This window comes from Acinonyx jubatus, chromosome D2, assembly GCF_027475565.1.
Source record: "Acinonyx jubatus isolate Ajub_Pintada_27869175 chromosome D2, VMU_Ajub_asm_v1.0, whole genome shotgun sequence".
NCBI classification, from domain to species: domain Eukaryota; kingdom Metazoa; phylum Chordata; class Mammalia; order Carnivora; family Felidae; genus Acinonyx; species Acinonyx jubatus.
The window spans coordinates 31,851,170-31,879,134 of record NC_069393.1 but is presented as its reverse complement, the minus strand read 5'-3'; the positions used below and the strand labels follow the sequence as shown (position 1 = coordinate 31,879,134).

At 50.2% G+C, this 27,965-nt stretch overlaps 1 protein-coding gene and 1 long non-coding RNA gene across 3 annotated transcripts; one reads left to right on the top strand and one right to left on the bottom strand.

The window, feature by feature from the left end:
• Positions 1-97: 97 nt before the first annotated feature.
• DDIT4 (DNA damage inducible transcript 4) lies at positions 98-1,428 on the bottom strand. 2 transcript variants are annotated; one of them, XM_027062234.2, is made up of 3 exons: positions 1,274-1,428; positions 888-1,149; positions 98-604 (listed from the first exon to the last, which is right to left on the bottom strand). In XM_027062234.2, the coding sequence occupies exons 2-3, from the start codon at positions 1,087-1,089 to the stop codon at positions 111-113; spliced, it is 696 nt and encodes a 231-aa protein (XP_026918035.1). In that variant the 5' UTR covers positions 1,090-1,149; positions 1,274-1,428; the 3' UTR covers positions 98-110. The 2 variants fall into 2 exon arrangements, with proteins under 2 accessions (XP_026918035.1, XP_026918036.1); XM_027062235.2 differs by having other exon boundaries at positions 888-1,125.
• LOC113600180 (uncharacterized) lies at positions 1,405-27,934 on the top strand. Its single transcript, XR_008292231.1, has 3 exons — positions 1,405-6,722; positions 12,692-12,881; positions 25,940-27,934. It is a non-coding gene; the product is annotated as an uncharacterized LOC113600180 (long non-coding RNA).
• The last annotated feature ends 31 nt before the right edge of the window (positions 27,935-27,965 follow it).

Sequence of the window (27,965 nt, the reverse complement as noted above, 5' to 3'; positions counted from 1 at the left end):
CTCAGCTCCTGCCTGCCAACCTCCACCTCAAAATCAAAAGTTGAGTGGTCTCTGGCGTGGGGGCAGGGTGGGTAGGCCCCCCCCCCCCCCCCCCGCCACCAGGCTCAAGTTCAACACTCCTCAATGAGCAGCTGCTCCGAGCTATACAGCTTTTTCTTGATGACTCGGAAGCCCGTGCTCAGCGTCAGGGACTGGCTGAAACCGGGGACGAAGGGAGAGTTGGCAGAGCTGAACAGCCCCTGGATCTTAGGCCAGAGGCGTGAGTCCAGGCGCAGCACGAGGGTCAGCTGGAAAGTGGGCACCAGGCTGGGGTCGAGGGCCAGCTGGCCGACGCTATGGCAGCTCTTGCCTTGCTCTACGCAGACGTCCAGCAGCGCCCCCCGCAGGCCACACGGCTCGCTGTAGGCCAGGCGCAGTAGTTCCTTGCCCACCTGGCTCACCAGCTGGCTGGGCATCAGCAGGCGCGCTGGGCGCCGTGAGCCCAGCCGCGCCTGGGACAGGCTCTCCTGCAGCAGCTGCATCAGGTTGGCACACAAGTGCTCATCCTCAGGGTCGCTGAGCAGCTCGAAGTCGGGCAGGGACACCCCATCCAGGTATGCCGAGTCTGGTAAGGGAGAGCACACAAGAGAGGGATATAAGAACAGCTCCAAAGGCGGCGGGGGGGGGTGCTCTTGCGTTAAGAAACCAACACTCCTTCCCACTCTGTGCCTCAGCTTCTGCCCCACACTTGTACCCTATACTCCAATCTCCGTCCTCCATCCCGCCACCCCTCCGCAATCAGGGTTCTGATGGGATAGGAAGACAAGGCGGCGTTGACCCCTTCCAGAGCGGTGCTTTTCCACCTCCAGGGCCCCGTGAGTCGCGTCCAGTCTCCGCCCACGGCTTACCTTCCTCCGGCCCAAAGCCACTGTTGCTGCTGTCCAGGGACTCGCAGTCCGAGCTCTCCAGGCTCGCGCAGCGACCAAGACCCTCTTCTCGGGCCGCCGACCCCCAGGCTGAGCGCGGCGGCTGATCTGGGGTGTGAGTTCGGGACAAGGACGACGATGAAGAGGAGGAGGACGATGAGAAGCGATCCCAAAGGCTAGGCATGATGAGGACGGACGCCAGGACGTTTGCAGTTGAGCTCTGGATGCGGGAACGCAGACAACGCTGTAAGACAGGAGGCGCACGGACCCGGCGTCAGTCTGGGGGCTGGACCAGACGGAGAGCGCTCGGACCCGCAGGATTGAGGCCTCCCCACGCAGGAATCAGTACATACTGAAAGGACACTTACCAGCTAGCTCGGTCGGCGAGAACTGCTAGGACAAGTGCGTACTGCCGCTTGAATGGGTGCGCGAACTGGTATCAACCCCCGCGCACTGCCCAGACCTGTCCCTTCTACCCACCCGCACCTCCCCCTTGGCCTGCCGCGATCCCTAGCACCAGGGCCGAGAGGCCTATAAGGACTAGAGCGGAGAGGCCACGCCTCCTCAGCGCCTCAGCCCAATCCAGATCCGGGAGTGTGGCCCCCCTCGGCCAATGGGCTCCGGGCGCACGTTCGCAACGTTCTCTCCTGCCCGGTGACAGAGGTCTGGCCCCGCCCCCGCTGAGCCCCAGAACGCTCCCAGCCGAACCCCGCGCCGCGGCCACGCCCCCTTTCTGGAAGGGATCCGCGGCGGCTGCAGCTGCCAAGGTCCCCGAGGGCGCTCGCGGCAGGGGAGGATCAAGGAACGACTTGTTTATTATAGGGTCCTGTTGCTGGGGGAGGGGGTAGCCGTGACCGCGCGGGGGGAAAGGCAGGGGAACTTGAGGGGGCGGCGGGCCGGGAAAACGGTTGCCCCCAGCGTCTGGGAACCTGAGACTACAGGCACAAGTAAGCGCTCGGGTGGATGCCTGTGGGACGGCGGCGCGGGGAGCAGACGTTAACCCGGCCGGACCTCGCGCACATACCCCACGCTAACCCGGCCTTGCATAGGGTCGGAATATGGGGATGGGGTCAAGGCAGGGCTGGTCCCAGCACCGAGCTCTCTTGCAGCGCCACCAGTTTGTTAACTCTACAGCCCCAGTGGGTGGGTTAATGGGGGAGGTCCATGCCCCCCCCCCCAATATGATCCTCGTCCGCTAGATCGTGTCCGCTCCCACCCCCAACTGCTTCCAAGGAGAGAGTTTGGCGAGGGTGGCTAGAAGAGGTTTGTTGGGCTCGGGTTCCTAGCGCCTGGTCTTGGGTCTGAGAACGGGGACTCAAATTCGATGAACACAAGGGCCCTCCGCGGGCCCTACAAATAGACAGCGGTTCGGTGGTGTCTCCCCCGCCCTCTGTACCCGAGAGTCCTCGGGCGTCTGCCGGGTCCTAGCGCCCCTCCTTCCAAGGCGCTTTGTGTAAAAGAACCGGAGAGTTGCATCAGGACCAAGGACTAGATCTCCGGAAAAGTCCGGGAGTGCAATGGCCATCCCCTGTTTCGTCATTCAGGCGGGGCCACAGGATATCTGGCTTGATGGCAGTGCTCGGGGACGAATAATGATTGCTGAGGGTGGGAGGAGGTTCGGACGGACTCGACCTTTAAGTCTTTAAAGGCTTATCAATCTGGGACACCGGGATCCCGATAGAAGAGGGAACCAAATTTACAGCAGACACTCCCACTCCGGGAGCCTAACCAGATCCGACTGGCAGGCCTCGCCTCGGGGGCGGGCTTGCGCGTGACAGATGACACTTGCTGGAGGTCGGGCCCCTGCCATCCCCACCCCCACCTAATTAAAAAAAAAAAAAAAAAAAGGCTGACCCGTGGGCCTTTCGGGCAAACCCTGACTCGAACCAGAAAGGACCGGAATTGAGGCCCTGCACCGCCCCCCTCCCCCATTTTCCAGATGGAGGAACCAATTATGGAGACAAATTTATGGATAAAAAATAAATTAGGGGGAGTCAGATTAGGAGATAGCGTTAAGATTGCCGCGCAACAGAATAGTCTTTAGGCCGCTGGGGCGATTAAGGCCTGAACACTGGCCCTTTCTTCCTGTCCTCCGAGTTCCAGTCACTTACTGGGAGCCTTAAAGACACCAGGATCAGGGGGGTTAGGGGAAGTGCTTGGAGGGCTGGTGGTGGTAGATGACATTCTCTTGAAATCACAGTTTACTGAGGTGGGGTGACCCGTATGGATGTGGCCTTGTCGCCAGGACAGAAGGTTAGGGAATGAATCCATCAGAGTACTATTCCCTCTTCCCACCAGACAGACTGGGTTGGGGACACCTGAGACAGAAGGAGATAGTTTGGGGATGTTTTTCTTTTTCATCTCTCTCTCTCTCTCTCTCCCTCTCTCTGTGGCAGGAAAAAAAGGAAATATTTCAGAAAAAAATGTGGAACACTAAGAAAAATAGAGGTTTTTAAAAAAGTGGATATTCATAAGCAAAAGAATCCAGAGACCGTGTGGAGAGCTCAGTTCACCAGAAACCATTCATATTCAATATGGTATTTGTGTGGTGCATTTGAGTGTTTGTGTGTGTGTTGAATATGTGCAGTGTGTCTGCAGTGTAGGGTTTGTGCTTTGTATGTATTTTGTGTGTATGTGTGTGGAATATCTGTGGTGTGAGTGCGCTGTATGTGTAGATCTTAGTGGGTGTTGGTTATGGTGTGGTGTATGTGAACTGTGTGTGTGGTATATATGAATTGTGAATGTGGTTTATATGTGGAGTATATGCAGCATAAGTGTGGGCTGTGCAGTGTGTGTATGTGTGTGTTATTTGTGTGGCAGCGAAACATGGTCATGAAACAGTGTGCTAAGCACATTTTATCATTCACTGTCTCACTCTGTTATTGCCAAGTTTTTCCCAAATGGGAAGGCCTGTGTTAATGGGCACTGAGTAATTTTGTTTCTTTTCAAAAGAAATCCACTAATGTTGTTGCCTCATTGTGTTTTCTAAAAATATGGAAAAGAGGACCAGCAGTCTTAGCCCTGGAAGTCTCTCCCAGAGCAGAAGGGGTGGGCTGCAGAATAAACAATCACCTACAAGGAGGACTGGGGGCCGGGGAGGCTCCAAACGACTTTCCTCACTGACCCCCTTCTCCCCTGTGAAGGAGGGGTCAAAGCCCCATACCATTGTCTTCCAGGAGAACCTTTGGACCTGGAAGAGGAATTTCTTAACTGTTAGCCCCTCTGTGGAGTCAGGGTAAAGGGCGTTGATCCATCGTGTGAGGGGAAGGGAAGGGTAGGATCCCTTCCATCTGGCTGGGGCTGCAAAGACTTCATTACCACCCCACTTACCCCTTCCACTATTGAAGCAGATGGGGGTGTGGGAAACACCTAAAATGTGTAACTCCTGGGGGAGGAGGAAGCTCAGTCTCCTCACCGCTAAGCCAGGCCCCCTTGGAGACCTCAAAGATCCCATAAACCCTGCATTTGGTGTGCTTCTCTCTCCCTACTACTCCCCTTGGGCCTAAGCTGGCTGCAGGTCAGACTTGCCTGAACATGCCCCTGCCTGAAGCTTTGGAGACCCAGCTCTGGCATCCCTGCAGCCAAGAAGCCTTCCCCAGCACACCCACCCCCACCCTCCCATCCCTTAGGTGCCCCTCCTCATGTCATCCTTATACCCCTGTATATCTCTTGTTAATAATTGTTTCCACTTTAGTCTTCTTATTGGACTATGAGCTTCTTGAGGATGGTGTTCTACTCTCCTTAACTTCCAGTGGACAGCACATAGTAAAGGCTCAGTGAACATTCCTTGGATGAACAGATGAATGGATGGATGGATGGATGGATGGATAGATGGATGAATAAAGCAAGAAGGTGAATTTTCCCAGAATTGTAGACCTACATCTGGATTCCCAAGACCAAGGTGGGCCTTTGGGGTGGACCTTCAGAAGACCTGGATGCTACGTTTCTATCCTTCTTCTGACAAGTGCTGCCCAAAGTCTTGGATGTATCTGAACCTTTTCCTCCTTTCTCAGCTCAGGTCTGGGAGTGGGGCTTCTAAGGCCCCAATTTAGTTCTCCAATTCAAAGATAGCATACAACCCAAGGAAGCTGGGGAGAGAGGGGACATTGTGTAGAGGGCTGATGTGGGGAATCTTTTCAAGCAATTAGTACTTTGCCTTCAAGTGCTTCAAAATACTTAAAAAAATCTTTTGACATACAATTCACATTCACAATTTTTTTAATTTTTATTTTTGAGACAGACAGAGAGAGAGAGAGAGAGAGCGTGCGCAAAGGGGATGAGGGGCAGAGAGAGAGGGAGATCCAGAATCTAAAGCAGGCTCCAGGCTCTGAGCTGTCAGCACAGAGCCTGACAGGGGGCTCGAACTCATGAACTGCAAGATCATGACCTGGGCCAAAGTTGGAAGCTTAACTGACTGAGCCACCCAGGTGCCCCACGATGAACAATTTTAAAGTGAACGATTCAGTGGCGTTTAATTCATTTCCAATGTTGTGCAACCACTATCTCTAATTCCAAAACATCTTTATTACCTCAAAGGAGACCCCAGATCCAAGCGCTGGGTCACTCTCGTCAAAATCCTTTTGAAGTTTATATTCCCTTGTTGGAATAGGGTTGCTCCTTTGCCCAACTCCAGAGGGCATCCTTCGCTTTTGAGTCTGTGCATTTACATATGTCTTCTAGGGAATTGTGCTCTAGGGAGCACGGGTCACATAGACGTAATGTGCAACATGGACATCAAGACAACCACGGGAGACTGGCTGAACTCTGAGCAGGAGTGGCCTAGTGTCACGTCCTGGGTCCTGAGTGACTCAGGCCTCTGGAGCTGGTAATCAGGCCCCATGTCCCAGTCACTGTGGCCAGAGCCCTGACCACACAGACACTGCCTCTTCCCGGGCCCTGCTCTATTCCCGTGGGACCTGCCACAGCCTGCAATTGAAAGTCAATGAGCACTCACTCCTGGCCTCCTGCCTCTCCCGGTTCAGGCAGTTTTTGTCCAGTGCACCGATTCCCAGGGCCTCAGTGTGGCAAGTCGCCCGAGTCGAGTTTGGGAAGTTAAACCAGATCTTGGGGTGGGAACCCTAGAAGTCAGGATGGGAACCCCTGAAGGCCAGCCAGCTTGCCTGCAAGGCTCAGCTTGGGCACCTTCGCAGTTCTTCGGAAACATCTCATTGAGGGTAGTGGAGGTGGCGGGAGGAGCCAGTGGGTCAGGGCGGTGGGGAGAAGGTGGAGGGGTGTGGTAGGAGGTGGGGACAGTGGAGCCAGCAAAAGTGTTCCCCGGACTTCTGCGGCTTTTTTTCTTGAAAAACAACAAACAACCTTGTCAAAATCAGCAGCGCTGTAAGTGCACCCGGTTTATTAGGAGGGTTGTGAAAAGCTATTGACAGCCCAGGGCTTCAGGTAGGATTTTGATTGCACTGTTGGAAGAAGCACTAAAAACTCAGTGTGGAGTCTTTTTGCAAATGAAATTACTTTTTGAAATGGAAATACTAACAATACAATGTATTGTATAGGCTTAAAAAGAATAGGTCTTAAAAACTACCATCTATACCCTGAGGAACGAAAACAGTGCCATTCTACAGATGAGGAAATTGAGGCCCAGAGTGAGTCCAGGAATCCTTTCAACCAATGGCTTTCAAGCCCAACTGATAATTAGAATCATCTGGGGAGCTTGTTACCGTAGATTCTCATCTCTCCAGCCCCTATTTTAATTTGGTAGGTCTGTGTGGGGCCCTTTCGTAAAACAGCCCCCTAGGCGATCCTGACGCTCCGCTCCGCTCCATTTTAGTTGGAATGTCTGCTGACCTCTCAGAAAGAAAGGTAGGTCCTCAAAGAAATGCTGGATTGGCTCCCCAGCCTATGAAAGGGCCTGCCTGTGGGTTGGGGTGGGTTAGGGGCAGGTGACGTGGCGTGCAGTTGTGAAGACTGGGCCCACACAGGGTCATGGTGAGCTCACAGCCAGCTAGTTCTTCTGGGTCCCTAGGTTTCACAAGTCATTTCCTTCAGGAACAGGGCAAGGGCAGGGGGAACCCCACAAAGGACTGGCTCAATAAACCACCCTGTCAAAGGATGGGGTTTTTGAGAGCTAGTGGGATAGCCTAGCGGAGGATCCTGACAGACCTCCCTTTACCCCAGCAGTGGTGAGAGGCACAGAGGCTTACCAGACTTCCACTGCTCCCCACCTTGTTTCCCACATAGCCAGAGGGGTCAAGGGGTCCTAGGGGACGCAGCCAGACTCCAGGACACCGGCTCTTTTCTAACTAATCCACCAGGATGCCTCTCAGGAAGGAATCCCATATGTTCCAGGGCGAGCTTTCAGCCAGCTTCCCAGGATCCCTCTCCCACTCGGGCTTCTGAACCCTTATGCGGAAAGAAAACAAAGAGGAGGGAAGGCCAGAGGCAACACCTCTCTCCAGTTAGTGCCCGAGGCCTAGGCTAAATGTCCCTTGATTTCTGGCCTTGTGAGGGGACAGGAATAACCTAACCTGAGTTCAGGTTATGTAGCCACTGTGCTGTGGCCTGAAGCAGCCTCTTGGAAGCATGACATGTCTTTGAATTCCAGTTTTTTTTTTTGTTTGTTTTTTTTTACAGATAATGCAATCTTGCATTCTCTTTTTACATGTTATCTGTAATTTGTGTTAATTTTAGTAGCAAACTTTTATTTATTTATTTTAATTTTCTTTTAACATTTATTTATTTTTGAGAGACACAGAGCATGAGCGGGAAGGGGCAGAGAGAGAGAAGGAGACAGAATCTGAAGCAGGCTGCAGGCTCTGAGCAAGTTGTCAGCACAGACCCTGATGTGGGGCTCGAACCCACAAACTGTGAGATCATGACCTGAGCCAGAGTCGGATGCTCAACCGACTGAGCCACCCAGGAGCCCCACTTTTACTTATTTTTTAAGTAACCTCAGCATGGGGCTCGAACTCATGACCTGGAGATCAAGAGTCACATGTATGCTTTACCAACTGAGCCAGCCAGGTGCCCCTAGTAGCAAACTTTTAAATCATCAGTTAATATTACTTAATTTCTCCCTTCCCCTCCCAAAACAAACAAACAAACAACCAACCGAGTAAAACCTTTAAAAAAAAAATTTTTTTTTTTTTACATGTATTTATTATTGAGAGACAGAGCTAGACAGAGCATGAGCATGGGAGGGGCAGAAAGAGAAGGAGACAGAATTTGAAGAAGACTTCAGGCTCTGAGCTGTCAGCACAGAGCCCTATGCAGGGCTTGAACCCACCAACTGCGAGGTCATGACCAGAGCCGAAGTTGGACGCCCAACTGACTGAGCCACCCAGGCGCCACCCCACCCTGCCCCCCGCCGGTAAAACCTTTTAATAAAAAAAAGACACTGCGATTATCCTGTGGTTTCATGTAGTGTTGGGATTTTCATACCCCAGTTTTGAAAACCCACAACTAGAGCGTCTCAAAGGCCTCTTTAACTTCCACAAGGATTGTAGTGAAGGAAAAATCACGAGTTCCCTGGAGCCGCTTTTCTAAAACTCCCAGGCCTGGCCTGTAGGGGGGTGGACCATCTGGAAGATGTCTGCCCAGGAAGGTAGAAACAGGCGGTCCAGGTCCAGCCCTTACAGTTTTCTTGCCTTTTGAGGGTTTCCAATTGCCATATATCAAAAGGGAAGGAGGGGTCAGAGTGGGTTTGTTCTTCAAGGTGGGGGGTGGGTGGGGGTGGGGGTGACAAGAAAGATCTGAGCTGCCACAATGGGGACAGCCTGAATCCAGGCTCACAGCTTGCCTGGACTATAAAATGAGCTCACTAATTTTGCTTTTTGAGAAACAAGACACCAGGAGGGCTGTCTAGCCTCTGGGTACCCCAATGGGTACCCCAAGGGGTTGAGGTGAATGGGGCTGGATTAGAATGCTCAGCAGAGAGGTCCAGTTGACCCTCTCTCACTGTCAGAATCTTTCTGTCAGTGGAATGACAGAAAGTCTTTGAATGTTAGGGCCCGAGGGCCCTGGAAGAGTACCTCTTCCAGCCTTCCCACCTGCCCACTTTATGTACAAGGAACCGAGCTGGAGGGTGAGTAGGCCTAAGTGTTGCCTGAGATCTCCCACTCTGCTGGCAGTTAGACCTCATTCAGTCTTTAGGAACTTTCTTTTCTCAGGCTTGCACCACTTCCTCACCCCCCTGCCAAGCCTGTCTGTAATTTCACTCAGAAGTGTGTTTTTAGTAGCCAAAGGTTTGGGAAACACAGGTCTATGCGAAAGGCAGCTGCCCAGGGTCTACTAGGCTTTTTTCTGAAATTCCTTGGCTGGCAGGTGATTGGGAACTGCCAGTTCTACCTGGCAACTTTGCCACGTGCTCACAAAGATCTGTGACCTTTCTGGAGCTCTTTGTGCTGTTAAGAGCACATCCATGTTCTAAAGTATTTTCATAACGCCATCAATAAAAATAACTAATATTGTATAGTGTACTGGTGCCTCACCAGTGTCCTTTTACAGGTAAGAAAACAGGTTCAGATAGGCGCAGTGACTTGCCTAAGGTCATACAGTCATTCAGGTTGGAGCCATGACTCTAGATCTCGTCTCGTTTCCTTAATGCCACCCCACCCCACTGACAGGCTTAGTTGTGAGCCAAAGGGGACCATATGGCTGGAAATGGGGGCCACTGCGTGTTGGAGAGTGGTGGTATAGAAGAGGTAGAGTGAACACCGGGAATTGCTATGTTGTTGTTAACAAAAAAACTTTCTCTCCTGGGTTGGTCCTTGTGTTATCTAATAGGGTTCTGCCTCCCCCTGCAGAATTCAGCAGGGCCCGGCAGTGCTGACTCAATAACAAAGCAGACTGCCACCCAACGGGTTTCTCCTTGGCTAGACACCCTCAGACCCAGAAGTGACAGTCCACCACATACCCCCCTCCAGGTATCCTTCCTGATGGCTCTGGTCCCCTCTAGGAAGGCCAATCTGGGAAGTGGTGCACCAAAAGTGGGCTCTTTCCCTCCCCACAGCGTCCCTTTTGTAACCCACAAAGGACTGGCTTTGGCACAGGAATCCAGGAGCCAGTGCTGAATCTTTTTGTGCTCAAAAAACAAACGCAGAGAAACACAAAAAATTCTAGATCTTCAGATTCTGCTCTGGGAAGAGGTGCACACGAGAGCTGAACCGACTTCCCCAGATATCTATAGCAGCGGTCTGCAGTGGGGCCAGCCCGGATGGGGGAAGGGAAGAACCCCCTGCTCTCCCCTCCCCCCCCCCCCATCCCGCCGAGGTGAGCCCTCAGGGGAGCCCGGCCGTGGAGGTGACAGATGCAGAGCAGCTGAAGGGGGGGCAGGGAGGGTAGGTTTGTCTCCGCGGACCCCCTACGGGGTAAGCCGGGACGTGACTTGGAGAACGTGCTTCTGGGGGGACCGGTGGGGGAGAAGAGTGGGACTGAGAGAAAGGCGGGGCCGGCTCCGGCCCCGCCCCCCCGTGAGGAAAGAGACTCCTCCTACCGTCCGGGGGAACGCTGTCCCGCCACAGATGCTGAGCTCAGCGTTTCGCTCAGGTCGCGGGGCTGCCGGGTGGGGGCAGGGCGAAGGGGCCAGCGCCTTTCCGTTGAGGGCAGAAGAGGGGGAAGTGGGGGAGGAGGGAGAGGCAGAGGAGGCCCTTACAACCCTGAGGCTGTAACTCTCCTCCGACCGGGTCCGCTAACAAAGCGTTCTCTGTTGGGGTAGGGGAGGCCTCCTGGGTGCACGCAAAACCTAGAGGGGCGGTGGGGGGAGCGTCTGTGAGTCATCACCCCAAACCCTGACTTAGCCCCAAGAACCCGCGTCAGAGAGGCCAAGCCCTGTGCCCTCTGACCCCAGGATTTGTTTGATGGAGGGAGTGCAGAGAGCAGTGCCTGCCCCTGGAAGGCTGCAGGCCAGAGCCGCCCAGGCCACCTCCAGCTCGCACAGGAAGGGACTTTTATTTACGGCAACCTTGAAAAGAGCAGAGAATGATCAGCTGGGGAGGGGAAGGAAAAAAACCCTTTGTACCCACCTGGCATAAACGGTTACCCAGGCCAAACGGGTGGGTGGCTATTTTTGAGCTGACCTACATACCTATTTGCCTCTTTATCTTTTTATTATCACACATGGTTATTATGGGAGCTTTTCTTTAGCACTTGGTGCAGCTGCTGCATTTGCTGAGGGCTGCACAATGAGGCGTGTTGCCTCAATCTCCTGGAAAGTTTTAAGAGTCTCTGATCCTGGAAAGAAGGACATCAATAGGTCTTGCAGGAGCTTCCCCAAGCTGTTTCCCCAGAGAACAGGATCCTAATCCTGAAGCACCAACTCCAGAGCTGGCCAGCCCTGGAGGCAAGAAATGACATTCAGATTTGACAGCAAAGTTACTGGGTTTTGCTGAGGCTGGCCTAAAGCCCCCTTAGCCTCTGGGCCTCCCATTACAGCGAAAGTTGATCTTGTGGTCCTGCGGGGGCCCCACTCTCTGGCCGGTGAGGTTTCCCTTTACAGAAAGAGCAAGTGAGGCACAGAGATAAATTGTGGACAGAAGTAGCTAGGATTTACTGCTCCAATTCTGGAGGCAACTCTTTTTTTTTTTTTTTAAAGTACAAACGGGAAGAGCCTGGCGATTTCTCTTAATATTACCTTTGTTCAACATCACTAAGGCCTCCCTCTTGAACCTTTTAATACCTCCCCATTGTCCTTAGAGCAAGTCTGTCTCCTTCCCTTGGCCTAGCGAGCCTTTAGGGCAGCCCCTTGCTATCTCTAGATTCATCTTCCTCCCACAGCCCAGGAGGGGAAAATCACATATGGGTCTAATTACCTCTGAAACGCTCTTAAATTTTCCATAAAGTACAGTACGCAGGGCTTTGTGTATACAACTTTGCACAGTAATATGTATGTAGATGTGCAAAATATATACAGCCATGTACCGTAGATCATAAAGGAGGACATCAAAGTATAAGCATATAATTTACAGTATTTTTAATCACACTAAAGAGAAACAGGTACATAGACCTGGACGTGAGACTGGCAGAGGTAACAGCAGATTTCTGTCTTGTCCTATCTTGGTGACCTCTCGAGTAGAGTATGAAATCCTTGGCCTGGAAGGAGAATGAGGATACTCGCACTCCTTAAACTATTCTTTTTTGCTTGGGTTTTTCTTTCAATGCCGGTATAATTCACTTCACCCAGGTTCCCTGTGCCGTGTGGGGAGTCTTTCCTCTGTGCTGTCAAGTGTCTTCCCTTCCAGCTGGCTCCTGTCTTCACACTAATTACTCTTCCTGGATGCCTTTCTAGTTCCTTCTAGCTCTGACTGCAGGCTGGTCTCAAGTTCAGGGCCCTCCAGGAGCCCTCTTTGAACATAGGTGGGAATCTCCATGTTCCCCTGTTGGGGAGTAAGGACAGGGAGTCCAACCCAAACCTGCCTGACTTTGAAGCCCTGCTCAGTTCACAGGGCTGGGATGTGTTCCTCTCCTCACTTGACATCGTGTGTTGAAATGATCCCATCCTGGGTCTGAGGCCACATCACACTGTAAACTCCTTCATGTATTTTAAATCTTTAAACACCCACCAACACCGCCACCACCTACACACACACACACACACACACACACACACACACACACACACACCTACCTCTGTATGTTAGATATGCTCAGCAAGTATTTGGCCCAGAATTGAATGGAACTAGAGCCTACATGTGACTCAGGATCAATGTGAAATCGGTGGGAAGTCTCCCCTGCCCCCTCCCAGGCAGTGGGGAACTTGCTTCCTGTGAACTCTGATAGCATTTATTACTGTCACAGAAAGTCAAAACTGAAAGGGGGATTTCCCTTCTTGTCAGATGAGAAGACCAAAGGGAAGTATCCAAAGCAACCCTGAATGGGAACCAGATCCCACAGTCCGTTGGCTTACACTGGCCCTCTCTCCCTTCACCTCATCGCCTCTTCAGAGAGGCCTTCCCTGGTGGCCCCATCCCTGCTTCTCCTCTGTTGTTTCCTTTCAAGGCACTCAGTCAGTATGGAATTATACAGGTATGTATCTGTGTGGGCCCCCAATGCCTGTCTTTTCGACTAAACTGCAAGCTTCAGGAGACCAGGGGTTGTATCTGTTTCATCCTGGAGCTCTAGTGCAGGGCAGGTCCACAGAGTTGCCAATAAATATATATGAGCAGGAAAAAATAAGTATCCATATGGCCTGAGAACCTCCTCATATGTGCCTAGGGCAGCACTGAGATTGGATCAAAAACCATAGAGTTGACAAGCCTCGAGTGCCCTGTCTTGAGGAGCTTAAGGTTAGGAAGGGAGATGAGACACCTAGTGAATAGCCTCACACAAGGAAGATGGTTGAGTCAGGAATGCCCGACAGATCAGGTGTTGTTGCTGTCAAGCGACCTGGGAAGGACAGACTGGAGGTTGGAGGCCTGGGGCAGGGAACCAGTTAGATAGTGATTGCAAAACCTGAAAACCACTGAAGTGTCACAGCAGGAGAATGGTTAAAGAAATACTATCTCCACGCCATAGAATATTATGTGGGTGTGAAAAAGAGGGAGGTAGACTTTGGAAAGATGTCCAAGATATATTGCTAGGTAAAAAGAACAAGTTGCAGAACAGTTTGTGTCCTCTAATCTCTTTCTGAAGCAAAAACAGGACACTCCCCTGCAGACACACGTTGAACTGTGTGGAGAAAACAACTAGAAGGATGCTGGAAAAACTATTCACAGATGTTATCTCTGAGGGATGGAGGGGAGGGCGAGGTTTTACTTTTTCACTTTGCACCTTCTGCGCTGTTGAATTTTCACCATGAACTCAGTACTTTCACAAGAGTTTTTTGTTTTTGTGTTTTGCTATTGCAGAATTGGGGGTTGGGGTGGGTAAAGAGGCGGGGGTGGGGCTGGAGCAGTGGAGACTGCACAGTGAGAGGGCCCTGACAGGACCTAGAAAGGTGGAGGAAGAGTCTGAGAAGGCTATGTGGGTCCGAATGGGGAAAAGGGGGGTTACTGTGGAGACACGGTACCAAAGTGGAGGTGGGATGTGAGAAGCACAGTGTAGGATATGGGGGTCTCATTCACGGTGACTCACCCCCACAGTGCTGGTGACCCTGGGCAGGGACAAGGAGCCCAAGGCCAGGAAACTCTGACTTTTGGGAACAAGGGCAAGAAAATGAAGAAGGTTGACCTTTAGGACCCTACGGATTCCTTGGCCGGCTCACCATCCTTAGGGTACAAACCGTTCTGGCTGCAGCGTGGAAACAAACAGAGTGAGGAGGGGCCAAAGCCAAAGCCGGCTGGAGGAGGTCTGCCTTTCCACAGGCTGCTGTGGTGTGCCGCCTGGGTCCCCGCCCTCCTCCTGCTTGCTCTTGTGGGCCGATGTCCAGGCCCTGGGTGAAAGGCCAGGACTTCTGGCCCCTTCCGGAGATGAAGCCCCTTCCCAGGACCCGGAGCAAAGGAAGCCAGAACAATGCTGTTCATGGAGATTGGGGGGAGAGGGAGCTCAGTAGGGGCACGGAGAAGTTTCTTGGCTCAGATAAGCCAGTAAGAGCCTAGAGAAGGTCAAAGATGAGGAATGTTCTGTGATTTCTAAGACAGCAGCTCATTTATCTCATAAACACTTGCTCTAAGCCTGAGTCCAATGGTAATACTGTCTCCATTGCAAGCTGGGTAAGAGCCCTCCTCTGAGAGGCTGCATTTGAAGGCTTGTCTCTAGGTCTCTCTATAAAAGGCCCTCTGAAAGGATGAAGGGAAATGTTTGCCACGTGCCATGAGGCACCTCCATTTAGTCTATTTAGTCTGCACTACAACCTTCCAAAGGAGGTATTCTTTGATATCCTGGGAAACTGAGGCTGGGAGGATGGTGCTGTGTCCCTGACCAAATGGTTAGGAAGTGTTAAAACTGGGATTTGAACCTGGGTGTGCCTGTGTCCCACTTATAATTTGGTTGCTTGGAGCTTAGAACACATTTTCCCATCAAAATAATGCTGTAAGTGGTGGTTTGGTTGCCATAATGGCCTAGCTCACCCAGGGTATAGCCGGAATTAATTCTATGTTTCAGTGTGGTTGTGGATGAATCAGGCTTCTGCGGGCTAGCCTGGAAACCCACTGGAGAGGGAAAATGCATTTGAGGGTGTGCCCAGCTGGGAACTCTTGCCCTCACTTCAGGGCCTGATTCAGGGCAGACAGGAGATATGGTGGCTCAGGGAGCACTTGTTCATGTCCAGAGCTCTTCCGGTAAGCCCTGGTGAGTTCTAGCCGAACTCACGAACTCACGGGAGGGGGGCAGAGCACTTGTCAGGTTTGGGGTTCATAAGGGAGTGCCATGAAAGAATGCTAGTTTTCAGACTCTGCACACCTGAGTCCTTTTTCTTCCTCACACTGCCTCTCCACTCCCTGCAGTCCTCTTACCCCTTCCTCCAGGATGATGGAAAACTTGAAATAAGATCTAGGGTTCATTTTCCCCATTCAGTCTGGTAGCTGCCTGGGAAGTGGGCGCACCGGTGACAATGAGTGCACAGGGTCAGGAGCTTTGAGAGTAACTCCAGGGAGGGCATCCACTCATTCATTCATTGGCTTGCTCGCTTATTCATGCATTCACTTGCTCGCTTATTCATTCAGCAAACATTTGCTGTGGGTATGCTGGGTACTGTGCTCTTTCCTTTTGTGGCACTTCCATTGTCCAAAACATCCTGGGCACGACTGCCTTTGGGTCTCGGACCCAGAATCTCAGCATTAGAAGGAATGATTTTTTACAGATGAAAACTGCAGTCGTCCATTAATTCAGGAAGGTCTGAGCGTCAGGCTAAATACGGAGAATAGTCAAAGCCGGAAAATAGAGGTCCAGAGAGAGAGGTGGGAAGTGATTTTCCCAATATCTCAGTCCACGGTCCCCATGCCTGGACCAGGACGTGCCCCTTCCGGCCACACCCATAGCCTTCCTGCCTCAAGAGGTGTCCCAGCCATCTTATAGGATTCCTCCGGTTTCCCCAGTAATGGAGTCTGGAGCCTGGAGAATGGCCCCAGAGAAGTAGTGGGATTCCTTCCTCACTGAAAACACCAGTGCCTGGGCTCTCCCCTGGAGAGCTAGCTTTCCTGTTGGGGGAGTTCAGAAGTCTTAGAAGGCTTCCCTCAGTTCTTTCATGAACCACCTGCTCTCTAAATTCCAGGTCTTCACAGGCACTATAACTTCTGTGGGAACCCCCCTTTTCCAACCTCCTTCATCTGGCTAACTCCTACTTCCTTTGGGTCTCGGCTGAAAGACCCCTTTTTCGAGGACTTTGCTGGGCCCCCAGCCTAGTTAGTTCTCCCTGCTCCGTGCGCCCCCACAGCAGCCTGGACTTCCCCCTCCCAGGCTAACCAGGGACCCTTAGGATTGTTCTTGCTAACTGAATGCCTGTCTTTCCACTGGACCGTGTCTCTAGGAGGAGCAGACACCATGGCTGCCTTTCCTTTGTTTGTATCTTTGTTGTTAGCAATTGTATCCTCATTGTCTCCATCCATGCTTAGTACACAGTAGGTGCTCACTGTGCAGTTGTTGAAGGACTGTGATCTGCAGCTAAAGGCAAGGCGTTCCAGTGAGTGACTTTCATTCAGGTCATTCAACGACTGTCTATCCAGGACCAGCACACACACAGGATATAAAGATGACTTGGAAAAAGAGGTTTACGATCTAGTAGAAGAATTTATCATTGAGAACCCCTTCTAAGAACTGCAAAAGTCTCCTTTTGCCAGAGAGTCTCCATCCTCTCCTAAGTTCCCCTTTCCCTCTCTGCTGGCCTGTTGGTACTTGGCTCCTTGGCCTGGAGCCCAGCATGTGCCTCGGAGTTCCAGGAGGCACCCAGGCACAGCACGACCTGGGACCTGAGGCCTGGTGTGGTGCTGCACAAAGGCCCGTGGCAGCGGTGCCAGGGAGCTCATGCACAGTGCAGAAGTGAGCACTAGTGCTCCCTGGGCTCCAGGCAGAGCAGAGGTCAGGCCATGGCTCCTCTGGATAGCTTTGTGCCACATGCATGAGCCTTGAGCTGTTTTGGAGAATTTGTGAAAGAAGCACCTTATTCTCAAGTTCACCTGGAGAGAAACTTTGAAGGCAAAGGCTCACATTTAGTTCAAGGGTTTGAAGTGATGTCTCCAAATCAAATATCCCCAAAGCGTCCCTGGATCCAAAAGCCTTGAATACTGACCACAGTTGCTCCTACCAGTTCCCTGGAGCCTCAGTTTTTTCATCTGAAGGATGTTTTGTCATGTGGGACACGAGAGGCTGTTGCGTGAAGAATGAATCGGAATGTAAGTGCTGCCCCAGGAGGGAGGACACGGTGGAGATGGCCTCCCAGGGACCCCGCAGTGGCCCTCAGGCAGGTACTGGCAGCTGAAACCGAGCGTGGGTGAGAGGCAGCACTAGGACCCAGGGGCTGAGTCTGGAGCCTGCTCAGCCAGGCGAGTTCACAGCCAGAACACAATGTTCTCAGTGTACCCACAGGAAACCCTAAAGAGAAGAACTGCACATGGCCCTCTGCTGGGTGTGTTCTGGTCCCAGCCTTTGATTCTTTTTCCTAACCTCAGTCCCCACTTTCACATCCTGCAACCTGCAGAGCCGCCTGCCCCACCCTGCTGGGCTGGTCCCAGGCCCCAGGAGAGCAATCAGTGCAGGAAGCCCAGGGCCTTGCTGGCCTTCACCATTTTCAAATAAGACCCGTTTGCCTCTAACCTTAGTTTCCTGAATCAGCCCTTTGTGATGGAAACTTTTCATAGTGCGGAAGACAGACGCGGAGGACAAAGCTGAGTTTCTACCGAGGCCAGGGTCTTGGCTCAGATGCAGGGAAACAGCTGATGCCTCTGAACCACCTCCTCCCTTCCTCCCTGAAGGCCAGACCCCACCTGGGACGGGGCGAGGGCCTCCACTGCTGCTGCATTCATCAGAAGGAACTGGGAGCTGCCCAGGGAAGCAGGGCCAAGTTCAGAGCAGAACAGCCTGTGATGTGGTTCCTCGTTTTTATTTCCACGAATGCTATAATGTGTTGTCCCACCGAGCTATTTTTATTGAATGAATTTTTTTTTTTTAAAGCAAACCTCCACAAAACCAACAGCCCTCTGTTACACCGAAGGACAAGGTGAACTTTTCACTTCCTTCCCCGCAGCCTATCAGTTCATCTGTGGTTTGGTGTCACCCACACTTCTGTGCTATATCCAATCTCAATTTTTGCCTCCTTGCTTCTGAAGCCACACAGCAATGCTCTTAAACCCATGTACCTCCTGCAGGTTGCATGAGACTTTGAGACTTTCAAAAGAGCCTCAGTGAGTTCCCACAGCTGATTGCAAAATGGAGGACTACCTGCCTTCTGGAAGGTATGGAGGCCAGATGCCAGCCTCTAGGCGGAGGTGGGCCCAAAGAGAGAGGCTGTGGGAAGCCAGCACCACCCAGCATATTCTGGCTAACTACGCTGTGGGGGGCTGCAGGCAGGGAGCAAAGTTCTGGGTGACGCACTACATATCTGCCTCGTTAACGAGGGGCCTGGCCATTAAAAAATAAACCCCAGTGCTTATACTGAGCTCCGTTCATAGGACTCTTTCCACTCTGGCATTTCTGTCTTTTTCCAAGTACTGGTTCATAAGAGAGTTTTAGGGTGTCCTCACCCCAGGTCTGTAAAGAGATTCTAGTGGGTGCCACCCAGACTTGCCCAACCTCAGGGGTTATCTTGGAGGAAGGGCTTCCAGAATGCTGCTCCTCCCCAGGCAGTGTGCTCAAGGCTCACAGCCCCCAAAAGCCCTGGGTTCTAGTCTTAGTTTTTTCTTTTTCTTTTTCTAAAGATTTTTTTTTAAAGTAATCTCTACACACAACATGGGGCTCAAACTCACAACCCCGAGATCAAGAGTTACACGCTCCACCTACTGAGCCAGCCAGGTGCCCCTAGTCTTAGTTTTTTCACTTTGTTGTGTGACCTTGTACAAGTTGCTTTCCCACTCGAGGCTTTAATATCCTCATTTATAAAAGGAGAGGGTCTGGTTAGATGTCATGGTTACAGGTGGAATTATGTCCCTCCCCCAAATTCAGATGTTGAAGTTCTAACCCCAGTAGCTTAGAATGTGACCTTATTTGGAGGTAGATCTTTTTTTTTTTTTAATGTTTATTCATTTTTTTTGAGAGAGAGAGAGAGAGAGAGAGAGAATGCAAGCAGGGGAGAGGCAGAGAGAGAGTGGGAGGCACAGAATCTGAAGCAGGCTCCAGGCTCTGAGATGTTAGCACAGAGCCCGATGTAGGTCTCGAACCATGAGATCATGACCTGAGCCAAAGTCGGATGCTTAACCCACTGAGCTGCCCCAGGCACTCCTGGAGGTAGATCTTGACAGAGGCAATCAAGTTAAAATGAAGTCAGTAGCGTGGGCCCTAATCCAAAATGATTGGTATTCTTATAAAAAGGGGAAATTTGGACACAGAGGCATGCACAGAGGGACAATGAGTAAAGACACAGGGAGAAGATGGTCATCAACAATCCAAGAAGAGAGCTCTGGAACAGATCCCTTCCCTCATGGCCTCCAGAAAGAACAAACCACGGGGACATCCTGATCTTGGACGCTTAGCCTCCACAGCTCGATACAATTAAGTTTCTGTTGTTTAAGCCACTTAGTCTATGGAACTCTGTTAAGGCAGCTCCAGTAGGCTGTTAGGGGAGCCTTAGCCTGAATGAATACAGTTGCGGAGACCCTTCCTTCAGCTCTTGGGCTATGGTATTCTTTCCTGCCATCTCTCAGCCTCTCCTAGTGAGTAGATTATGTCATGTGTGAGGGTGCTTAGCACGATGCCCCACATACAGTAATCCTCACTAGATCTTAACCATGACGAACACTCTTAGTGTTCCCAGTGCCTGGACATTATTTGTACCTACCTGCCCTGCCTGAGACCCTCTGTGCCAAAATGAGAGGTGTGGGTTATGTGCCCAGGACCTCGTGGTCACATCTTCATTAGTGAAGCCTTTCCCAACCCCCTCAGCAGCTTTTAAATCTAAGAGTACTAAAACCGGCAACTCCAGACCCTCTTTTTTTTATGCAAAGCTCATTTTGGCCACAGAGCCAGAAGGACTCGAGGGATTGCAGAGGCTCAGAACTGGCGATTGTTTCTCTGTGCTCGAACGAGATAATCCCTGGGGTCACGAAGAGCTACAGAATTCTGAGGCTGAGACTCGGTGTTTCTGCTGCCTAATGAGGCAAGCACCCTGGAGAAGGCTTGACTGCAGGTGGGCCTGGGCTCCTAGCCAGCAAGGTTCTGCCTCCTCCCTGATCCTCCCCTTGCCTCTTGCTTCTTTTCTAGCTCTTGGAACGAATACTGTATATTGAGAGATGGCATGGGGATGATGTCCTGCTTTCCTCCTGGCTCCCAAGTCCATAGGTCTCTGGAGGCCTTACGGCCTGGTGCTCCAGCTGCAAACGCAGGCTGGCTGAGACAGTCTGATTCTCCTTCTCATTACCAGGAGTGCGTTCAAAACGCACTCTAGGCTCGAATGTTGAGCCTTGAGTCTTCTCTGGGCAGACACTGGGTCCAGGATAGCGAAGTCCTAGGTTGTCTTCCAGGCAGTATGTGTTTGAGAGCCACGTTGCCCCGACTTCATAGAATATTCCAGATTCACTATATTTTGGAGACTCTGCAGAAGGTTAAGTGGGTAGAATCTGACTTCAGCAGCCCCCAGACGTGACCTTTGGGTTTGCTAAATAAATGAAACGCCTGTGTTTGTGTGGTTTATCTTCAAATATATGCCTGGAGATTTCTGAGAATAAGGAGTGAGGGAAAGAGGGCATTCAAGCCTACTTGAGGCTTTCAGGGTCAGGGAAAGAAGGAGGAGAAACTGTTTGGGGGGAAACATCTCTCCACAATGTCCATATATTTTAAATTTGATCACTTCAGGCTGCTGCTTATTCTGGCTTTTGGCTCAGAGCCCAGAAGGGAGGCTCCTTCAATAATTCTGAGCTTAGGACATCTGCCTTTCCCTAAAAGTCAGTAAATAAATACAAATGGGAAAATGCTTAGTTTCTCGTCAGAGCAAAAATACTGTTCACCACCTAGTGGCCTGCGAAAATCACATCTGAAGCATTATACCAGCCAGTCTAATCCTCCCAGGCCCCAGGAGCCTGCTTTCTAAGTTATTTACTGTGAAAGCCAGGATTCTTGGCTTCTTTCTTAAGTGCACCCTGGCCCTGGCCGTGTCAGAGAAATGCTCTTTTGATGGAAAATGAGGCTGCAAACAATCTGGTCCTTGCTTCCTTCTCTTGAGAGACCTCACCACTCCCGTGTTTACACCCTTTGCTCCGGCCACACCAAATGACCCCACAAACGCAGCGAGTGACTTCACGCTGCTCTGTCTTTGCACATGCTGTTCCCCGACTTGGAATGCTTTATTTGGCGTCTTCCCCTCTTTGCTCAGCCAGCTCCAACTCACCAGTCATGCTCAGGTACAGACTCACCTTCTCCAGGAAAATTCCCTTATTGTTCCCTCTTCATTGCCCTCTCCAAGACCTCTCGGCTTGCACAGCACCCCAAATAGACCCGACTCATGGAGTGATGGCACTGTATGTATTCCGTATGTCTGTTTACTTGTCTGCTTTTCCCACGGGTCCCAGTGTTTTCCAAACCTGGCTACAGAAGAGTCACATGAACCCCCCAACCTTAGATCTATTGGACGGCAGGCACGAGGCCAGGGAGACCGTAAGTCTGTTACACTCGATTCTGAGGCCCCAGAACCCAATTTGGGAACCAAGTTTGCCCTATTTTTGTATTTCTTTTTTCCTGCATATATTACCAAAGCTATCGAAGGCCCTCAGTAAGTGTTTGACCCTTCTATTTTCTCTCTGGTAATCTCTTTTTGTTTTCACTTCCTTTCCTTGCTAGTCCTAGACCAACAATGTGCTTATCCTCTTGCTCTTACCATGTAAAACTGTAACGACCAACTCTTGATTTTTTTCCATTCCTACTCCCAGGCTGCTGGGGGCTGCCAGTACACTCGCCAAAGAATGGTGCCATTGCAAGTTCAGGGACTCTAACTGCAACTGGCCCCTGAACGTTCTTGGCAATCGTCTGATCGTGGTCAGCTCTCTCGCGTTCTTTACAGAGACTGCTGTTCCCAACCCCCCTGTTCCCACTTCTTCCTGCCCCTTACCACAGGCAGTAGACCAACTTGCCTCCTCCTTCACGGAGAAAATAGAAGCCATCTGATGGGAACTCCCTCAGCTTCCTGCCACCTCACCTACACACTTACCCGCATCAGCACTATCCTTTTCGCCTGCCCTCCCTCCAAGAGTAATCCCTCCAACTGGGCTCTGGATCCCATCCCCTCCCATGTCTTCAGGGACCTTACACCCTCAATTATCCCCTCTTTCTCTTTGACCCCTCCCACTGTAAAAGAAGAAAACCAATGTCTTGACTGTATGCACTCCTTTTTAACTGTCACCCTCCCTAGTTCTTCAGTTGTGCCTCCCCTTCCCGTCGAACTTCTTGAAAGGGTTGCCTTGATTTGGCACCATGTTCTCACCTTCCCTCAGTCTCCCACCCACAGCAGTCTGGCTCTGCCTCCACTGTACCGGTGGTCTTGAGACAAAGTCACCAGTGATCTCCTTGGTAAAATCCATCCCTTATCTCACTAAAATATACACCAGATATTGCTGTTTGCAGCCTCCTTTTCCAAATGTCCTCTCCCCTTGGTTTCCACGATGCCACATTCCGGGCTTTCTGGTTCTCTCTGGCAACTTCCGCCAGGGCGTTTCTTCCTCTGCCTGTCCCTTATGTGTAAGAGTTCCTCGGGGATCTCTCCTTGGTCCAATTCTCTTCTCACTCCATGGGCTCTCTCCCTGGGCAATCCCATCCACCCGGCCTTCTGGTTTCATAAATATCTTTAGGTTGATGAGTTTCAAATCTAACTCCAGCCTATCTCACTCTCCCGTGCTGTCAACCCATAAGGTCACCTGCCTATGGGACATCTTGAATCTGCTCTTTCCATACCCCTATCTTAGTGAATAGTACCCCTAGTCCCTCAGTCACTGACACAAGAAACTCACGTGTCCTCCCTGAGTTCTCCTCCAAGTTTGACCAGGCACCAAGTCCTGTATAGGATGCTTCTTGAGTAACTCTCGAACCAGATCCATTCTTCTGTCTCCACATCTTAAACAGGTTGCAGGCATTTCTCATCTGGATCTCCACTACAGCTTTCTAGAAGACCTAGATCGTACTGCCAATGATTCGCCACCATTCCCTCCCACTAAAACTTCTGAAGTGAAACCAGATCTTGTCATGCAAACCTTTTAAGGATTCCCCAGTGTCCTCAGATTGAAGTTCAAATTCCTTAGCAAAACCCACCTGGTCTAAAACGCTCTGAACCAGCCATGACAAACACCTACAGCCCCACCAAAGCATGATGCCTTTTCTGACCCTTGGGCCTCTGCATAGTTTATTCCATCTACCTACAAAATCCTTCCTTCCCACCCCACTGACTTGTTCTTCAGGTCTCTGCTTAAAAACATCATCCTAGGAAATCTTCTGACCCCTTGCTCAGCTGGATTAGCTGTCTCTGATTTTACATCTCATGCTTCCTCTTATCGGACAAGTTTTACACTTAAAATTACCCTTTTGTCTCTTAATATATTTATAACCTCAAGGTTGGTAACTGTGTCTCGTTTGACAGTATATCCTCAGCGTATAGCAAATGCTACATACATAGTAAGTGCTCAATAAATGTGTGTTGGATGACAAAAAACATTTGGAAAGGAACATCCCCCTCTGCTACTGCTAGTAATAAATTGTATGTTGTTTTTATCACTTGTCTTAAAGAGCCTGTATTATAAAAATGAAATAAGCTGATTCTGGAAAATAAGTTCTTCACGGAAACTTGACAGGCTGGAGAAATCAAAGTCTCTGGAGAGGCGGAGACTGGCTCGTGGTGGCATTTACCACCGGGCCCGTGTGCAGGAGCCCATGAGGAGGGCAGGGACGCACAAGCCTCCTTTACCTTGGCCCCTCACGTGCATGGGATCATGTGAGCCATGGCTGCTTTGGCATACAGTTTCCATTTTGCCACAGCTTCCACCTGTCAGTGTAGTATTATAGAGAGCTGTGGGCTGAGATCTGGGTTAGTCTCGGCTCTGCCCACTACCTCATCTCAATAACCTTAGACATTACTCCACAATGGATGTTGCACTGTAAATAGCTACCATAGCTTCTAAATCAGAGTGGACAGACAACAAATGCATACATTCATTCATTCGATACCTATAACACACCTACTCCGTGCCAGGTAGGATTCTAGTTACTGAGTATATGGCAGTGAATGGGCCAGGCAAGATCTCAACATCTTATCTGTAAACCAGGGAGCTGAACTAGATGCGCTCCGGTCTCTTCCGGCTCTAAAACTGTGAGATTCCCTCTCCGACCAGATGCAAACACACAAGGCAGGCTAGTGGCAAAGTATCACGCTTCAGCCTCCTTCCCCCATTCTTCGCCCATGGGGCCATCTCCATCCCAAAGTCAGCTCTGGAAAACAGGAAAAGATCTGGTGTCATTTGTACTCTGCCTGCAACCCAAGATTTGACTTTCCCAAGTATGTTATTTAAGCTCTTTTTTTCTCTTTTGTGGAAAAGATTGTCGTGGTTAGAATTTCAGGCAATTACAAGGAGACCTGGCAAGATATTTTAGGCAGAGTTAGGTGCTTTGGCAAAAGCACAGGGAGAGGCAGAACGGGCTCCTCCTTCAAGTGTAGTATCTCTTAGGTTTGCCTGAAAGGGCACCATGTCCTGGGCAGGTTCCTCCTCTGCCTTCTGGATGAGAGACATCTCCTGGTCCTATCTTCTTTCTTCTACTTCTGACTGGGCCTTAAGGCCCAAAGTTTCTACCACCTTAGTATCTGGCATTGTGACTGGGAACAAGGGATTGAAGGATTTCCAACCATGTGGGGGAAGGGAAGCCATAGGTTGCAAATAAATGGACAGAAGTCCTTGGGTGAAGGACTCAATTTAGAGTTCCAGACCATTTTTGTTCGTATCAGGTATGGGATGGCACTAATAAATAACACATGTAAGTGTATCAGTGAAAAGTCAGGACTTTAATGCTGATCCGGGATCATTAAATGCGAAGTTAAAAAGTAAAATTTTGGGGGGTGCTGGGGTGGCTCAGTCGGTTGAGTGTCCGACTTTGGCTCAGATCATGATCTCACCGTCAGTGAGTTCGAGCCCCGCGTCGGGCTCTGTGCTAACAGCTCAGAGCCAGCGGCCTGCTTTGGATTCTGTCTCCCTCTCTCTCTGCCCCTCCCCCGCTTAAGCTCTGTTCTGTCAAAAATGAATAAACGTTAAAAACAATTTTTTTAAAGTAAAATTTTTGTTCAATGATGTAAAAGTGGGTTTAAGTTTACTGTTTATATACTATTTATATCTCATTACTATGAAACAAGACACTTATATGGAGTTATGTATCAAACTGACATGAATCATTATTTATTCATTTATTTTTAAATGTTTATTTATTTTGAGAGAGAGAGAGAGAGAGAGAGCACGAGTTGGGGAGGGGCAGAGAGACAGAATCCCAAGCAGGCTCCACACTGTCAGCTCAGAGCCCGATATGGGGCTCGATCCCATGAACTGTGAGATCATGACCTGAGCCGAAATCAAGAGTTGGATGCTTCACTCACTGACCTAGGCACCTAGGCACCCCTTTGTATTTATTTTTAAAAAATGTTCATTATTTTTGAGAGAGAGGGAGAACAAGCAGGGGAGGGGCAGAGAGACAGAGAGAGGGAGAGAGAATCCCAAGCAGGCTCTGTGCTGTCAGTGCTGAGCCTGATGCGTGGCTCCATGCGGGGCTTGATCCTAGGAGCCCCGAGATTGTGACCTGAACCGAAATCAAGAACCGGATGCTTACCTGACTGAGCCACCCAGGCACCCCATGAGTCATTCTTTATTAACGGCAAATTCTGTCTTGAGATTTGCTAGTTTCTGATGAACTGGAAGCCACAGAGACAAAGATTTGAAGGGTTAGCTCCCTTACGAACTACAATCTTGGTTAATAATCTTGGAACCTCACCCTCTTGGTGCCGTTTCAACCGTAACACAGTACTTGCCTCATTTATCTTGCAGGGCTGACGTGACAATCAAGACACAGCGTATGTGACAATGCTTTGGGAGCAGCAGAGCATTTTATTGCAGAGGCACCCTTGCCATCAGCTTGCTTAGGCTGGCTGGTTGTGCCGTCCTGGTCATTAGCTGTCATCCGCCCTTTGCCTTCCTCCTTGTTCACGGAAGTGTCCCTCAAGCATCTATTTTTTCACCATACTGAACCTTAAAGAGTTATGTAGACACTGACAAATAGCTAATTCTATCAGCTCCTCAAGGAACTGCCTGTCTCTTCATTTTGCTTGAGACCCCTTATCACCAATCACTGGGAGGAAGAAGGGAGAGTAGTGAAAAAGCTTATTTCCTCCTGGCAGTTAATTCACTTTATCATTTAAAAAAAGGTGTTAGGGTTTTTCTTTGTTCAAGGCACTGGGTCGGGTTCAGTGGGGTGCAGCATGGTGCACCTAAAATAATCTCAGCTTTGGAATCTGAGAGACTTTGAATTCAAACCCGGGCGTGGCTATTTGCTTAGCTCTGCAGACTTGGCGGGTAATGCTCGCTCTGAGCTTTAAGTTCGTCTTCTGTACTGGGGGTATTACATCTCTTGCAGCGATATTGAGAAGATTATAATTAATGCCTGTGAGTGACTGGCACATAGTGAGTGCAGAGAGGACAGATAAGCAGCAAGGACCATCTTCAAGCTCAAAGCGTGGTAACAGGAGTTGTGGATGATGAGATGTGACAACCAACAGAAAGGTGCAGAGAGGGAGGGGCATCTTCAAAAAAATAGCGAAGGTCTTGTTCTGACAGTACTCAAGTAGCAGCCAAAGGATCGCTGTGAAAGGTGCAACCCTGCATTCTCTTCAGTTTCTGAAGTCATAAAAACAAAATGGCCAACCGAAAAAAATTCTGTTAAGTCCCAATACTAAAGGGTAAAGATGAGGTAATACAGTGTCTGTGTTGTAGTTATGCAAATGAGAACAATGAGAGAAAGTTAGCAATGGCTTCTCAACTGTCACTGGAAATGTGACCTAAAGGTTTACTGCAGTCTAGGTATTTTTAATTTTTCCTTTGGCAATCATCACGATGGTTGGTGCTGGGGCACCTCGCTGGCTCAGTCGTTTGAGCGTCCGACTTTAGCTCAGGTCATGATCTCAGGAGTTCAAACCCCACATTGGGCTCGCTGCTATCAGCACAGAGCCTGCTTTGGATCCTCTGTCCCTTTCTCTCTCTGCCTCTCCCTGTTCTCTCTCTTTCAAAAATAAACATTTAAAAATAAATAAATAGCCTTAAAAAAAAAAAGATGGTTGGTGCTAAAAAGTACATTAGGAAACTCAATGGCTTCCAAATATGGAACTTGTTTGGGTTGAGAGGTATTAATATGGAAACAGGTGAGTCTGCAGGCTGGTCATTTTGTGCTCTGATGTGCTTTAGAGACTAGAGCAGTGGGCTGAATTATCAATAAACTGAAATCTATTCTAAATTCCAAGATCTCCTTCTGCCTGGGCTATGTGACCATGAGCAGGTCTTTAACATCCCCGTGTTCAGATTCTGGGAGTCAAGATTACTGACTCAATGAAGTCACCACCTCCTTGTCAGGTAGTAGGTGTTAAACGTTTTGAACTCCTGAGATTAGGGCCAATTGCTACTGGGATTATACTTATTCATCATTAAGCAACTCTAAACAGGTTGGGTATAAGAGAAAGACAAATGTTATCAAGACAAATGTATGCTAATTTTTTAGCATCCAATCTAAAATAAATGATCTTCCTAAGTGTACAGTGTGGACCCTGGGGTCCCATGAGGGAGAACAAAGGACATCTCTTAGCTTTCCAGGCTTTTCCATATCCTGGTATAAGAGCCTACTAAATTCGGGGTGTCTGGGTGGCTCAGTTGGTTGAGCATCCAACTCCTGATTTTGACTCAGGTCATGATCCCAGGGTCGTGGGATTAAGCCCTGAGTTGGGCTCTGCGCTGACGGAGGAGTCTGCTGAAGATGTTCTCTCTCTCTCTCCCTCTGCTTCTCTCCCCAGCTTGTGTGCACACTTCT

Excerpts from the sequence above, each read along its gene's own strand:
- DDIT4 (XM_027062234.2), bottom strand. The coding sequence starts at position 1,089 with ATGCCTAGCCTTTGGGATCGCTTCTCATCGTCCTCCTCCTCTTCATCG. Across the intron at positions 605-887 it reads TGGCTTTGGGCCGGAGGAAG|ACTCGGCATACCTGGATGGG; the intron begins GTAAGCCGTGGG and ends CTCCCTTACCAG.